The sequence below is a fragment of the Dromiciops gliroides genome, chromosome 2 (genome assembly GCF_019393635.1).
Source record: "Dromiciops gliroides isolate mDroGli1 chromosome 2, mDroGli1.pri, whole genome shotgun sequence".
NCBI classification, from domain to species: Eukaryota; Metazoa; Chordata; class Mammalia; order Microbiotheria; family Microbiotheriidae; genus Dromiciops; species Dromiciops gliroides.
Genome location: NC_057862.1, coordinates 265,886,641 through 265,901,547, shown reverse-complemented (window position 1 = coordinate 265,901,547; position 14,907 = coordinate 265,886,641). Strand labels below are relative to the sequence as shown.

Genomic DNA, 14,907 nt, shown 5'->3' with positions numbered 1-14,907 from the left:
CTTGAAGGAAGGGTAAGATAAGACAGACAGGAGAGCATTTCAAGAAAGAGGAGTATGTAAGCCTCTGTTCAAGTTCATTTAAGGTATCTGATATATGAAACTAAGTCTTAGATAGGAAGTCTTTTGTTCCATGATCCATGTGCTCTTTACCCTAAAACCATACTATATGGTCTTCATTTTTTATGTAGTACATTTTTTCTAAGGTTTACTTATAGATGGATGGTGGGTGCAAGTAAACTGCATGTTTCCAGTGATGACTTATTCTGGGGCCCTAGGATCATAGAAAGAAGTGTTAGAAGTAATGCCATCCAGGAAATGTATGATTTGAAAAAGGCCATTAGTTGATTATACAGTGAGAGGAGGGGCTGACAGTGGACAGCCTAAAGGCTATATAGCACTGTTACAAATAAAGAATAAAAAGACCAAGAAGAAGGAAATGTGAATAAGAATTGCATAGGTTAAGATTTGAACTGATACTGGGAATACTCATTTACATTTGTATGCATATTTTTTGGGGGTTGGGTTGAGGCAGTTGGGATTAAGTGACTTGCCTCGGGTCACACAGCTAGTAAGTGTTAAGTGTTTGAGGCATTCAGGTCCTCTTGACTCCAGGGCCTGTGCTCTATCTACTTCACCACCTAGCTGCCCAAGATAATACTAATTCCCCTTTTCTTCTTCATTTACTGTAAATATTTCTTTTTCATTTCGGATATTGGCAATTTAGTGTTTCACATTACCTAATAGTTAATCCATGATGAGGTTTTCTGACTCCAAGCCCAGTGTTTTATCCACTGAGCTACCTGGCTACTTCCTAAGCAAACAGAGGTTAAGTGAGTTGTTTAGGGTCACACAGATAATAAGTGTCTTAGGACAAATTTGAACTCTTCTTGACTCCAGGCCTTTGGATCTATCCCTTGGGCCTTTTTGGGGGGGGGGGCAATGAGGGTTAAGTGACTTGCCCAGGGTCACACAGCTATTAAGTGTCAAGTGTCTGAGGTCAAATTTGAACTCAGGTCCTCCTGGCTTCAGGGCCAGTGCTTTATCTACTGCACTACCTAGCTGTTCCTCCCCTCCCCCCCAGCCTTCTGTCTGCCCCAAGACTAGCCCCTCTTTCCCTTCAGGTTTTTATTGCTTTCAATTTTAAGTTGTTTGATTTTTCAGAATTTCTATTTTTGTGTTTAGTTTTGGTTTTTTATTTGCTTTATGTTTTTTAGTTGCATGCCCAGTTCATTTATTTATTCATTTTCTTTCTTGTTGATTAAAAATGTTTGGAGATAGAAATTTTCCCCTTAGAGTTGCTTTGACTGAATTGCAAATACTGTCTCATTGTTGTCATTTTCTTGGATGAAATAATTCATTGTTTCTGTGATTTGTTTTTTGATACAGCAATTCTGTAGAATTAGGTTATTTAGTCTCATTTAATCCTTCCTTTAAAAACTCTTTATTTAATGTAGTTTTAATTGTGTTGTGTTTGATAAACAATTTAGCATTTTGATTTTCTACATTTGTGAGGTTTTGATACCCTTTGAACATGGTCAGTTTTAGTAAAAGTTATATGCATAGCTGAGGAATACACACACTTTCTGTTTTCATTCAGTAATAGTAACTTTTTAAATTAAATTTTATTTTTCTTAACAATCCACCTTCTCTCCACCTCCTGCTTCCAGTTGAGATGGAAAGAAAAATTCTTGTTTCCTCAATGTCTATGTTAAAAAAAAAAGGTATCTTAATCTTCACTGGGAGTCTCACCTGTTTATCAGGAAGTAGGTAGTATGCTTCATCATGAGTCTTTTGGAATTGTGGTTGGTTATTGTGTCGATCAGAGTTGTGTGAGAATATTATTATTACCAGAGGCCCCCCGCTGTGAGAGCACGCCTTGACCTTTCTAAGGTTCAGCGTCCCAAAGTTACTTTACATCAACATGAGACCACTCTCAACTAATCAGCTTGAAGCACTGTGTAAGGCAGTTGGTTTTGGGAATTAGTGGCAAGAACTTCGTGGGGTTGGCAGCTGAACCAGGAGTGGTTGAGGTAGTTAGGGTTTTCCTATTCTTTCAGAGACACTTGTTCTCTCTTTGTTAACCCTAATATATTTTAATAAATGTTTAATACCTAAACTGTTAAACTGTTGTCCTGGTTAGTTTTCCCCACACAGGAGACAGATAGGGTAACCACACACACACTTTTAGTTTTACCCCTCACATTTGTTAAGTCTTTCAGTGTTGCGATTGTCAACCAGATTTTTTTCCAGAACTGATCTCTAACCCGTGAATGGATGGAGCTGCACAGAATAGACCAGAGATAGGTGAGTCAGGAATTAGAGAGAAAGTTTATTTTTTAAGTGAGGAAAAAGGCTTACAAGCAAGGTAGAGCTATAGACACCTGTGCAGGGGCTCATGCCTAGTGGGGAAGTAGTGTGGAGAGATCTCAGTACTTATACTAGTGACTGCTCAGTGAGTTGTAGTCCTAACAATGAGGGGGCAGCAAGCATGTGACAAGTTTGATTCACTACAGGACGTTTGACTTTGTCCACTGTTTGTCTTTGACTGGTGAATTGTATGACTAGCCCAGAGGGTGTGATCATCAAGAGGGTGATCACTGAGGATTGTTGTCCTGCCAAGTTCAGGGTGCAGCTTGCTTTCTGGGCCTTAGCTCTGGAAACAGGGAGTCTAAATTTTACTTTGTCAGAATATTGTCACTATGTAAAAGTATTCTCTTGGTTTTGCTTACCTTCTACATTAGTTCTTACAGTTTTCCCCAGGTTTCTCAGATTACATTGTTTTCATCATTTCTTAAAGAAAAATAATATTCCATCACATACTTTATCTTGTTCAGCTGTTTCCCAATTTATAGACACACATCCCAACCCCTTTTCCTCCTTTTCCAATTCTTTTCTACCACAGAGAGCTTCTATAAATATTTCATAGCCTTAGAGTTTGTTTTGCTTAGGACTTAATTTACCCTTTTTCTTAATCCTCTCTTTCCTTTTTCATCTTTTCCTCCTATATCCCTATTGAAATGTACTGCTGTGTCCAATCATGTATATACCTTTCCCTCCTTTGATCAGTTTGGATGAGTGAGGTTCACTAGATTCCTCCTTTTTGTTCCTATACTTTGTATAGGGTTGTTCACCATGATTATGTTCCCCATCTGTGAGGGAAAACAATCCTCTTCTCAATAATTCTCAGGAATTCAGCAGCGATGTAACAAAGGCTCATTTATTTCCTTCTCATGAAAAGGAGGCACCCTAGTGTGCAGCTAGTGGGTGAAAAGAAAGGGGGCTCACAGGCCTTGTTTTAAACCCTAGCCCCTAACGCGAATGGACCCTCCCCTTTTTCTTTTTCTTTTTTAAAAACTAATTAATTAATTAATTATTTCCATTACATGTAAAGATAGTTCTCAACTTTTGTTTATACAAGCTTTCCAATTTCAGATTTTTCTCCCTCCCTTCCCCCTCCTCTAGACAGCAGGTAATCTGATATAGGATATATATATATATATATATATACACACACACACACACACACACACACACACACACACAATAACATTAATCCTATTTCTGCATTAGTCATGTTATAAGAGAAAAATCAGAGCAATGATGAAAAACCTCAAAATAGAGAAAACAACAGCACCAAAAACAAAAGAAATAGTATGGTTCATTCAGTATCTATACTCCACAGTTCTTTTTTTTTTTTCCTTGGATTCGGAGATCCTCTTCTATCATGAGTTCCCTGGAACTCTTCTGTACCATTGCATTGGTGAGAAGAATATAGTCCATCACAGTAGATCAACATTCAATGTTGATGATACTGTGTACAGTGTTCTTCTGGTTCTGCTCATCTCACTCATCATCAGCCTACACAAGACCCGTTTCTCTGAACTCCTGCTCATCGTTTCTTACAGCACAGTAGTATTCCATTGTATTCATATACCACAACTTGTCCAGCCATTCCCCAATTGATGGGCATCCCCTCAACTTCCAATTCCTTGCCACCACATAAAGAGGAGCTATAAATATTTTTGTACATGTGGGTCCCTTTCCCCTTTCCATGATTTCTTTGGGAAAAAGACCTAAAAGTGGTATTGCTGGGTCAAAGGGTATGCACAGCTTTATCGCCCTTTGGGCATAATTCCAAATTGCTCTCCAGAATGGTTGGATCAGCTCACAGCTCCACCAACAATGCATTAGTGTTCCAATTTTCCCACAGCTTCTCCAACATTTATTATCTTCCTTTTTTGTCATATTAGCCAATCTGATAGGTGTCAGGTGGTACCTCAGAGTTGTTTTAATTTGCATCTCTCTAATCATTAGAGATTTAGAGCATTTTTTCATATGGGAATAGATAGCTTTGGTTTCTTCATCAGAAAACTGCCTGTTCATATCCTTTGACCATTTCTCAATTGGGGAATGACTTGGATTCTTATAAATTTGATTTAGTTCCCTATATATTTTAGAGATGAGGCCTTTATCAGAAGTACTGGCCACAAAAATTGTCTCCCAGTTTTCTGCCTCCCTTCTAATTTTGGATGCATTGCTTCTGTTTGTACAAAAAATTTTTAATTTAATGTAATCAAAATCATCCATTTTGCATTTTATAATATACTCTATCTCTTGTTTGGTCATAAACTGTTTTCCTTTCCAAAGATCTGATAGGCATCACCTCTTATGTCTAAATCATGTATCCATTTTGACCTTATTTTAGTATAAGGTGTAAGATGTTGGTCTATGCCTAATTTCTGCCATATTATCTTCTAGTTTTCCCAGCAGTTTTTGTCAAATACTGAGTTCCTATCCCAGAAGCTGGAGTCTTTGGGTTTATCAAACACTACATTACTAGTGTCATTTACTACTGCATTTCCTGAGCCTAGCCTATTCCATTGATCTACCACTCTATTTTTTAGCCAGTACCAGATAGTTTTGATGACTGCCGCTTTATAGTAAAGCTCCAGGTTTGATACCACTAACCCACCTTCCTTTGAATTTTTTTTCATTATTTCCCTGGATATTCTTGATGTTTTGTTTTTCCAGATGAATTTTGTTATTATTTTTTCTAGCTGTATAAAATAATTTTTAGGTAGTCTGATTGGTATGGCACTGAATAAGTATGAATAAGTAAATTAATTTAGGCAGTATTGTCATTTTTACTATATTAGCTCTGCCTATCCATGAGCAATTGATATCTTTCCAATTATTTAGATCTGATTTGATTTGTGTGAAGAGTGTTTGGTAGTTGTGTTCATAGAGTTCCTGGGTTTGTCTTGGCAAGTAGACTCCCAAGTATTTTATATTATCTACTGTTACTTTAAATGGAATTTCTCTTTCTATCTCTTGCTGCTGGACTTTGTTGGTCATGTATAGAAATGCTGATGATTTATGTGGATTTATTTTATATCCTGCTACTTTGCTAAAGTTGTTCATTGTTTCAAGTAATTTTTGAGTTGATTCTCTAGGATTCTTTAAGTATACCATCTTATCATCTACAAAGAGTGATAGTTTTGTTTCCTCCTTGCCTATTCTAATTCCTTTAATTCCTTTCTCTTCTCTGATTGCTAAAGCTAACATTTCTAGGACAATATTAAATAATAGGGGTGATAATGGACATCCCTATTTCACCCCGATCTTATTGGGAAGGCCTCTAATTTATCTCCAATGCATATAATACTTGCTGATGGCTTTAGGTAGATACTGTTTATTATTTTAAGGAAACCTCCACCTATTCCTAAACTCTCTAGTGTTTTTATTAGGAATGGGTGCTGTATTTTGTCAAAAGCTTTCTCTGCATCTATTGAGATAATCATATGATTTTGGTTGGTTTTCTTATTGATGTGGTTGATTATGTTAATAGTTTTCCTAATGTTGAACCAGCCCTGCATTCCTGGTATAAATCCCACCTGGTCATAGTGTATTATCCTGGTGATCACTTGCTGTAATCTCCTTGCTAATATCTTATTTAAGATTTTAGCATCAATATTCATTAGGGAAATTGGTCTATAATTTTCTTTCTCTGTTTTTGCTTTGCCTGGTTTTGGTATCACCACCATATTTGTGTCATAAAACAAATTTGGTAGAACTGTTTCTTCGCCTATTTTTTGAAATAATTTGTATAATATTGGAATTAATTGTTCTTTAAATGTTTGGTAAAATTCACCTGTAAACCCATCTGGCCCTGGGGATTTTTTCTTAGGGAGTTCATTAATGGCTTGTTCAATTTCTTTTTCTAATATGGGTTTATTTAAGGATTTTATTTCCCCTTCAGTTAACCTGGGCAGTTTGTATTTTTGTAAATATTCATCCATTTCATTTAGATTGTCAAATTTATTGGCATACAGTTGGGCAAAATAATTCCTAATTATTGATTTAATTTCTACTTCATTGGTGGTAACATCACCCTTTTCATTTTTGATACTGATTATTTGCTTTTCTTCTTTCTTTTTTTTAATCAAATTAACCAATATTTTATCTATTTTATTGGTTTTTTCATAAAACCAGCTCTTAGTTTTATTGATTAATTCTATAGGTTTTTTGCTTTCAATCTTATTAATTTCTCCTTTAATTTTCAGGATCTCTGGTTTAGCATTTAATTGGGGATTTCTAATTTGTTCTTTTTCTAGCTTTTTAAGTTGCATGCCCAATTCATTAATCTCTTCTTTCTCTTTTTTATTCATGTAAGCATTTATAGCTATAAATTTTCCCCTAAACACTGCTTTGGCTGCATCCCATAGATTTTGGTATGTTGTCTCATTATTGTCATTCTCTTGGATATAGTTATTGATTGTTTCTATGATTTGTTGTTTGGCCCATTCATTCTTTAGAATGATATTATTTAGTTTCCAATTGATTTTCATTCTACTTTTCCCTGGCTCTTTCTTACATGTAATTTTTATTACATCATGATCTGAGAAGGATGCATTTACTATTTCTGCCTTTCTACATTTGACTATGATGTTTTTGTGCCCTAATATATGGTCAATTTTTGAAAATGTGTCATGTACTGCTGAGAAAAAGGTATATTCCTTTCTACTCCCATTCAATTTTCTCCAGACATCTATCTTGTCTAACTTTTCTAGTAATCTATTCACCTCTTTCACTTCTTTCTTATTTATTTTTTGGCTAGATTTATCTAATTCTGAGAGGGGGAGATTCAGATCCCCCACTAGTATAGTATTACTGTCTAATTCCTCTTGTAACTCATTTAACTTCTCCTCTAAGAACTTGGATGCTATACCACTTGGCGCATACATATTTAATATTGATATTACTTCATTATCTATAATACCTTTTAGCAAGATGTAATTTCCTTCCTTATCTCTTTTAATGAGATCTATTTTTGCCTGCGCTTTGTCTGAGATAAGGATTGCTACCCCTGCTTTTTTTACTTTAGCTGAAGCATAATATATTCTGCTCCAGCCTTTTACCTTTACTCTGTGTGTATCTCTCTGCCTCAGATGTGTTTCTTGTAAACAGCATATTGTAGGATTCTGGTTTTTAATCCACTCTGCAATTCGCTTCCGTTTTATAGCAGAGATCATCCCATTTACATTCACAGTTATTATTACTGACTGTCTATTCCCCTCCATTCTATTTACCCCCTTTGTACTTTCCCCCCCTTCTTTCACCCTATTCCTCCTCACCAATGTTTTACTTCTTACCCCTGCCTCCCTCAATCTGCCCTCCCTTTTTATCACCTCCCTCTCTTTTCTTACCCTTTTCTCCCTTGCTTTTGTCCTCCCTTCTATCAGTCCCCCCTTCCCCTTCCCCTTTTGCTTCCCTAAAGAATGCACTAAGTTTCTTTATCCCAATGAACATATATGTTATTCCCTCTTTGAATCAAATCTAATGAGAGTAGGGTTGAAACAATGTTCACCCCTCCTTTCTTTCCCTCTATTGTAATAGGTTGTTTTTTTTCACCTCTTCATATGATATAATTCATCCCCTTCCACCTTTCCTCCCCTTAGACTCCCTTTTTAACCCCTTAATTTTTTTTTGTATCATCACATCAAAGACAATTTATATTTATACCCTCTGTGTAAAGTCCTTCTCTCTGCCCAAATACATTTACAGTTCTTAAGAGTTATGAGTATTATCTTCCCGTGTAGGGATATAAGCAGTTTAACCTAATTGAGTTACCACCCCACCCCCCACCACCCCCTGTTTACCTTTTTAAACTTCTCTTGAGTCTTGTATGTTAAGATCGAATTTTCTATGCAGTTCGGGTCTTTTCATCAGGAAAGATTGAAAGTCTCCAATATCATTAAATGTCCATCTTTTCCCCTGAAAGAGAATGCTCAGTTTTGCTGGGTAATAGATTCTTGGCTGCAATCCAAGCTCCTTTGCCTTCCGGAATATCATATTCCAAGCCTTGTGGTCCTTTAATGTTGAAGCTGCCAGGTCCTGAGCAATCCTGACTGTGGCTCCATGATATTTAAATTGCTTCTTTCTGGCTGCTTGGAGTATTTTCTCCTTCACCTGATAATTCTGGAATTTGGCTACAATATTCCTTGGAGTTTTCCTTTTGGGGTCTCTTTCAGGAGGTGATCGGTGGATTCTTTCAATGATGACTTTATCCTCTGATTCTATGATATCAGGGCAGTTCTCCTTAATAATTTCCTGGAATATAGTGTCTAGATTCTTTTTCTGGTCATGGCTTTCAGGCAGACCAATGATTCTCAAATTGTCTCTCCTCAATCTGTTTTCCAGATCAGTTATCTTTCCAATGAGGTATTTCACATTTTCTTCTATTTTTTCATTCTTTGATTCTGCTTGACTGATTCCTGGTGTCTCTCATGGATTCCTTATCTTCCAACTGTCCAATTTTAATTTTTAAGGCATTGTTTTCTTCAGTGAGATTATGCACCTTTTTTTCCATTTGGCTAAGTGAATTTTTTAAGGCATTGTTTTCTTCAATGAGATTATGCTCTTTTTTTTCCATTTGGCCAGTCAATTTTTGTGCTTCATTTTCCAAGCTGCTGATTCTTTTTTCATAGTTTTCTTGTTTTGCTTTCATTTCTCTTCCCATTTTTTCTTCTACCTCTCTCAGTTGATTTTTAAAATCTTTTTTGAGCTCTTCCAGGAAGGCTTTTTGTTCTTGAGACCAATTCACCTTCCCTCGTGAGGCTTCACATGTAGGCAATTTGAGGGTATTGCCCTCATCTGAGTTTGTGTTGGCTTCTTCCCTATTGATACAGAAGCTCTCAATGGAGAAGGGCTCTTTTTTGCTTCTTACTCATTATTGCAGCTTATTTATTTATTTTTTAAAGTTGAGGTCTACTCTGGGGGCACCAGGGCCCCTGTTTTGGGCTTCTTGTGCAGGGGTGTAGGTGTTGTGTGACCGGCTTTTTACTCTGAGGCCTTTATAGTGTGTGCAGTTCGCCCCCCTGCACTTCCTGTCTGAGTGCACTCGGCCAGGCACCAGATCCCGGCACCCAATCCTGCCTGACCCGTTCGTGGCCCTCCCAGCCGGTGCAGGTAGGTTTTTCCACTGTCCTTCTGGCCACGAGATTTTTGAGCCAGGTTCCAGGAGTCTCAGTTGTTTGGCTGTGGCCCGCAGCTCCTGCTGACTTGCCCTGACCCCCTTGGCGCTGGGCTGCTGCCCTGCGCTGGGCCTCCCTTTTGCCCCAGTCAGACCGACCTTTTCCTGAAGTCTTCTAAATTATCTCTGGTTGGAAGACTGTGTCTCTCTCTCTCTCTCTTTGCAGGTTCTGTAGTTTCAGAATCTGTCCTGAGGCTTGATTTAATGTTCTTTTTGAGGGAACAGAAGGAGAGCTCAGGCAGCTTGCTGCTTCCTCTCTGCCATCTTGGCTCCACCCCATCTCCCCCTTTTCATCATTACTCAAGGGTTACAATCTACATGCAAAAACTAGCTAATAAGAGTGCAGTATTCCTGGTCCTTATTCTTCCTTATATGGACATAACTCCGGAGCTGACCTTATTGAGAACAGGGCTCCTTGAACCATGTGATTTTGTTAGCCAGAGGAGGAGGAGGGAATCTGAGACCTTTGTCCTAAAAACAGGTCGGGAGGAGTATGATTGACTGTTATATCCTCATTGAGAGGAGACAACTACCCATTTTCTCACAATCTCTCCTCTTTATTTTTGACTATTGGGCTCCTCTCATTCCATTTATTGAATATCTCCTCTGCCTCTTGGTCTAAATCTGTGAATATTAGCATTTGAATGTTTGCCTTTACTTTCCCATGTGGGACCAATTTTTAATTGGGGAATGTTAGCTAAGTGGCTCACTGCAATATTGGGGCAAGGAAGGAGACCGGTAGCCTCCCTCAAAACAGAACAGGATTTATTTTAAGAACGAACTTAAAAAAAACCCAACACAAACAGAATCAGTAGGATCAAGGGAAAGGAAATAAAATGGGGAAAGGGAAATTATACAACCTGACAAAACACCACCCCCCAGGAATCAGCTGAGAATACACAGCAGCCTCTTCCAACGTCTTCCAGCTAGAATGTGGAGGGGGGGACCTCCCTTCTCCCAGCACCCCCATGCAGTCCCCAGCCAATTGGCTGGCTGCTCTGCCAGTCACAGGACTACCCTCACTAGGCTTCCAATCATTATAATTTTGCCAGGCCCATGTAGGCGTCAGTGAGTGGTGATGACATGAGGTGCCAGCACCATGGCAATGGCTACAACCAGTGGGTGGAGTACCGTGTGGTTTGCAGAGCCCCAGGCCAGTGCACTCCGAGGTTTTTCTTTCAAATTCTTGCCAAAAGATGGGGTCATAAAAACCTCAAATAACAATTAATTCTTTACACCCAAGTGGAGTAATCTTTGTGAGAGAAGTCTCTATTAGCCTCTGATTTAACCCTCGAAGGAAGGGAAGTATACAGCATTAAACTCTTGCCACTATAATGAGAGTAGTGAAGATTGAGGCAGTGAAACCTTTCCATTTCCCAAACCAGGATTCCATCCATCCCATCCAGGTGGTGTCAACTGATGAATTTTCAGCTAATTCCTCAGCCAGTAAACTTAAGCCTTTAATGGCTCCAGTTATTGAACCATCAGGGGGCGGTATTATTTGGGATAAAGATGCAGCATTGTCCGCCCAGCATGACACACACTCGCCCTCTTTCTGCTAACATATCAAGGGCTATTCTGTTTTTCCAAGCCATTTTGCTAGTTGCAGCCAGTTATTCAGAAATACCCTGTACCTGGTTCCAATCTACATTTTTAGTTATGGTTACCCACCATAGGAGAGATTCTGGCACTCCCCATGGGACTCCTATGCTATCTAGGTAGATTGAAGCATCAGATAACCCTTTTTGTCCCTCTGGGCTACGTTTCTTTCTTGATTTAGACTCAGATTCGCAGAAATGCTCAGATGCCATGGTAAAGGGGGTGGCCAGTCACACCAACCCACAAGTCCCAGCCCAGTTAGGGGGTAAGGTTGGTCTCAACACTTTTCCACCACAGTACCACCATAGGTTGCCTTGGGGGAAGATCAAGGTTGAAAAATCTACCAAGTTGTTCTCGGTTACTTCCCATGTTTGGACACAACTCATATTACCCAACACCAGAAAACCTCTCACACATCTGGAAAGACAGGCGGGATGGTTTCCTGGGACTCCAACAAAGGTGGGTGTGATCTTTTCTGCTGTCCTTTTTATTACAGGGAAGAGTAGCTCCAAATCCCTGCAACTCTCATCCTTTGCCAGCCTGTTCTGGTATAATTGAAGGAGACACAGGAACCCTTCCAGGCTAAAATCTGGACTTAGAGTATGGGCAGCTGGTCTTCCCAAAGTGCTGACCCATTCCATCCAAGCATTTGAATCTCCGCACCCAGTCTATGTCTCTACTGTCTGTCTCACATCCTTAACTTCAATGGCCTGTAACTCAGGAGTTTCAGGGTTTCGTAATGCCCTCTTTGGACTCAGAGAGGTTATTTCTGGAGTCTTAAAAGGATAGGGTGACGTAGGATCCATGGGATTTTCAAAGGATATTCCTATTCTTCCTATGGGGTCAGTTTCTCCTTCTGATGCCCACATACCAAATCCATATGTTAGAAAGGTCAGTCTGTTTGGGTTGCATTGTTCTTTTTGCTACTCATCTCCCTGGATACTTCTTTTAGTGGTGTTTTTTTTTTTTTCATCTAGATGTGATTTTATTATTTTAGTACATAAACCAAAATTTATGCAAACTAGAGCAGAGGCTGTGGATGATTCATATTTCCAATTGGGTGGGAGCACTCTCTTGGTCTTGTAGTAATGAGCCAGCCTGTGAATTCAGCTCTTGTTGAGAATCAGATGGAATTTAGAATCCTTATCCTTTCTATTTCTCTCAAGATGCTTGCAAACAGCAACAGCTTTCTTGTGTAAAGAATTAATTGTTATTTGAGGTTTTTATGCCTCTGTGAGTACTGGCCTGGGGCTCTGCAAACCTCACGGTGCTCCACCTACTGGTTGTAGCCGCTGCCATGGCGCTGACACCTCACGTCATCACCACTTGCGTGACGCCTACATGGGCCTGGCAAAATTATAATGATTGGAAGCCTAGTGAGGGCAGACATGTGACTGTCAGAGCGGCCATCCCATTGGCTGGGGCTGTGTGGGGATTTTCTGGGATTGGGGGAGGAGAATTGGGTATTCTAGCTGGATGCTGGAAGGCAACAGGAGCTCTGCTGTGTATTCTCAGCTGATTCCTGGGTGGTGGTATTTCTTCAGGTTGTATAATTTCCCTTTCCCCATTTTATTTCCTTTCCCTTGATCCTACTGATCCTGTTTGTGTTTGTTTGTTTTTTTAAGTTCATTCTTGTTAAAATCAATCCTGTTCTGTTTTGAGGGAGGCTGCCGGTCTCCTTCCTTGCCCCAATATTGCAGCGAGCCACTTAGCTAACGCTCCCGAATTAAAAATTGGTCCTCACACTTGATCAAGTGATAAAGATCTTCAGGAAGATCAGGGGCAAGTCCCTTGGACTTTAGAATTTTGTTGCCAGTTACAAAACGCACTTGTGCCACACCATGAGAATCCCTCAGGATCACACTGATCTGGGAGGATGTCAGGACCTTCTTGGCCAGCTTGTAGATCTGTTCCTTCATGTCGTCCGAGGTGAGCTTCAGCCACGTGGGCACACTGTGGCGGTACAGCAAAGCTGACTGGTGGGACAGGCCCTTCCTGGGAACATGCATGCAACCCATGATGGCGACGATCAGGGGGCGAAAGAGCTCCCTTAGTGTTATAAGTTGGTTCTAGGCACATGCATCTCTCATAATCTCTAATCCTCTGCTGTACCCCAAGATCATGGTTACACAGGGCAACCTTACAAGTATCAGATTCTACTGTTTGGACTGACACGTTCCTTTTTGTCGTGATACTGTGCACTGGAATGGATTCAAGGGCATGACAGTACCCATTCACCATTCTGGTCTTGATGGTGCATGTGCCTTTCAGCAGGCCAGGGATGAGTCCTCATTCCTCCATCTTCCCCCCATAATACCCATCCTCTTTGCTCCTCCACTACTTGTTTGCCTGAGCAGCTCCCACTACCCCAAGATGTTACTTCCCTTCCCCCCTTTTTGTACCAGGCTTAGTATATTGACCTTCTACTCTATTACCTCCAACAGGTACCCTTAAACTAAAGTCCTCCCACTCCCTAATAGCATGCCATACACCAGGGGTCAAATACCCATGCAAACATGATCTCCCTCAACAGGTCTCCTCCCAGGCTCATGCCATCAGGCAATTATGTGTACCATAATAGATAAACAGGACAGTATTAATCCCAACCCACTCTATGAATCCTACCTGCCCCCCTTTCCTTGACTCCAATGAATAGTGTACATTACAGTCTTTTAAACTTCATCCTCAGTCCATCAGATTCCTTATTCACAGTCCACTGCTCATGCTTTGGCTCTGGTTTTTCTTCTGGTAAAGGTGCCCCTTTTACTCGAGAGTAATGAGTCCAGTTTTGCTCCTCAGTCCTCACAGCAGTGTTGGTGATAAGTAACACCAGGAACAGCTCTTCCCAACTTGTTGCTCTTCCAGGCTCTTATCAATACCCAGCCTCCAGGCTTAAATTGGTGAGCTGGAAACTCGAGAGGAGTCTGGGCCAGAAGTCCCTTCTGTCAGACCGAGTAAAGAAACAGAGGCAGAGAGGCCAGAAATATATTCTCTGAGAAACGTGTCTTTCATTTCTATTCTTGGGAATTCTGTTTCCCTTCCCAAGTAAGGATACCCAAATAACATCTCATATGGGGATATTTTTACATTCTTCCTAGGGGTGGTTGTTTATCCTAATTATCCTAATTAGGGCTAATGGGAGACATTTAGTCCACAGAAGCTTGGTTTTGTAAGTGGCTAAAATTAGCCTTGGGTGCCCCAAATGGGCCACCCCTCCCCCAGCATGACTGCTGTACCTGGAACCGCCCCAGGAACATTAACCTCATGAGCCCATGCCCCACTCAGCGGGAATATGCATGGAAAACCCAGGCATGACACAGGTTTCTCAGCCCAGCCTCTGGGGCTTAGTACCCCTGCCAGCTTTGGACACCTGCCCTGGACTCGGCCAAAGAATTAGCTTGGGGGCATGGGTGCGGCCGGCCCATGGTTCCTGAGGGAGGTAAGTTTTTTTTTTTAAGAGATGCAGGGGGTAGTGAAAGGGAGGACAGGAGACAAAAAGAAGCTGTAGTGAAGAAGAGCAGAGGCGGGAGTTGGTCGGTAGGTAGCAGATGGAGGAGAGGAGAAAAGTGAAAGGGCACAGTTGGGAATAGACACAAGGGGGACACTGGAGAAAGAAGGCAAGAGAAAGGGAGGAGATTTTAAGGTGGCAGGTGAGAAAGTTTAAAAGCAGTCAGGTAGTATATTCTATTTGTCTTTATTCTTATCTCTAAGTTTACCCTGTTTTTGTAATTCAATTGAAGGAGGCTTCTTAATCTTCTTTCTTATCAATTTGGGAG

The 14,907-nt window shown here is 40.3% G+C and overlaps 2 protein-coding genes across 8 annotated transcripts in view; one reads left to right on the top strand and one right to left on the bottom strand.

Moving 5' to 3' along the window:
• PACS2 (phosphofurin acidic cluster sorting protein 2) overlaps positions 1-14,907 on the top strand; it is a 298,609-nt gene that overhangs the window by 10,815 nt on the left and 272,887 nt on the right. The window lies entirely within an intron of this gene.
• Positions 12,238-13,149, bottom strand: LOC122742005 (40S ribosomal protein S13-like). Its single transcript, XM_043985958.1, has 2 exons — positions 12,881-13,149; positions 12,238-12,325 (listed from the first exon to the last, which is right to left on the bottom strand). The coding sequence occupies exons 1-2, from the start codon at positions 13,147-13,149 to the stop codon at positions 12,238-12,240; spliced, it is 357 nt and encodes a 118-aa protein (XP_043841893.1).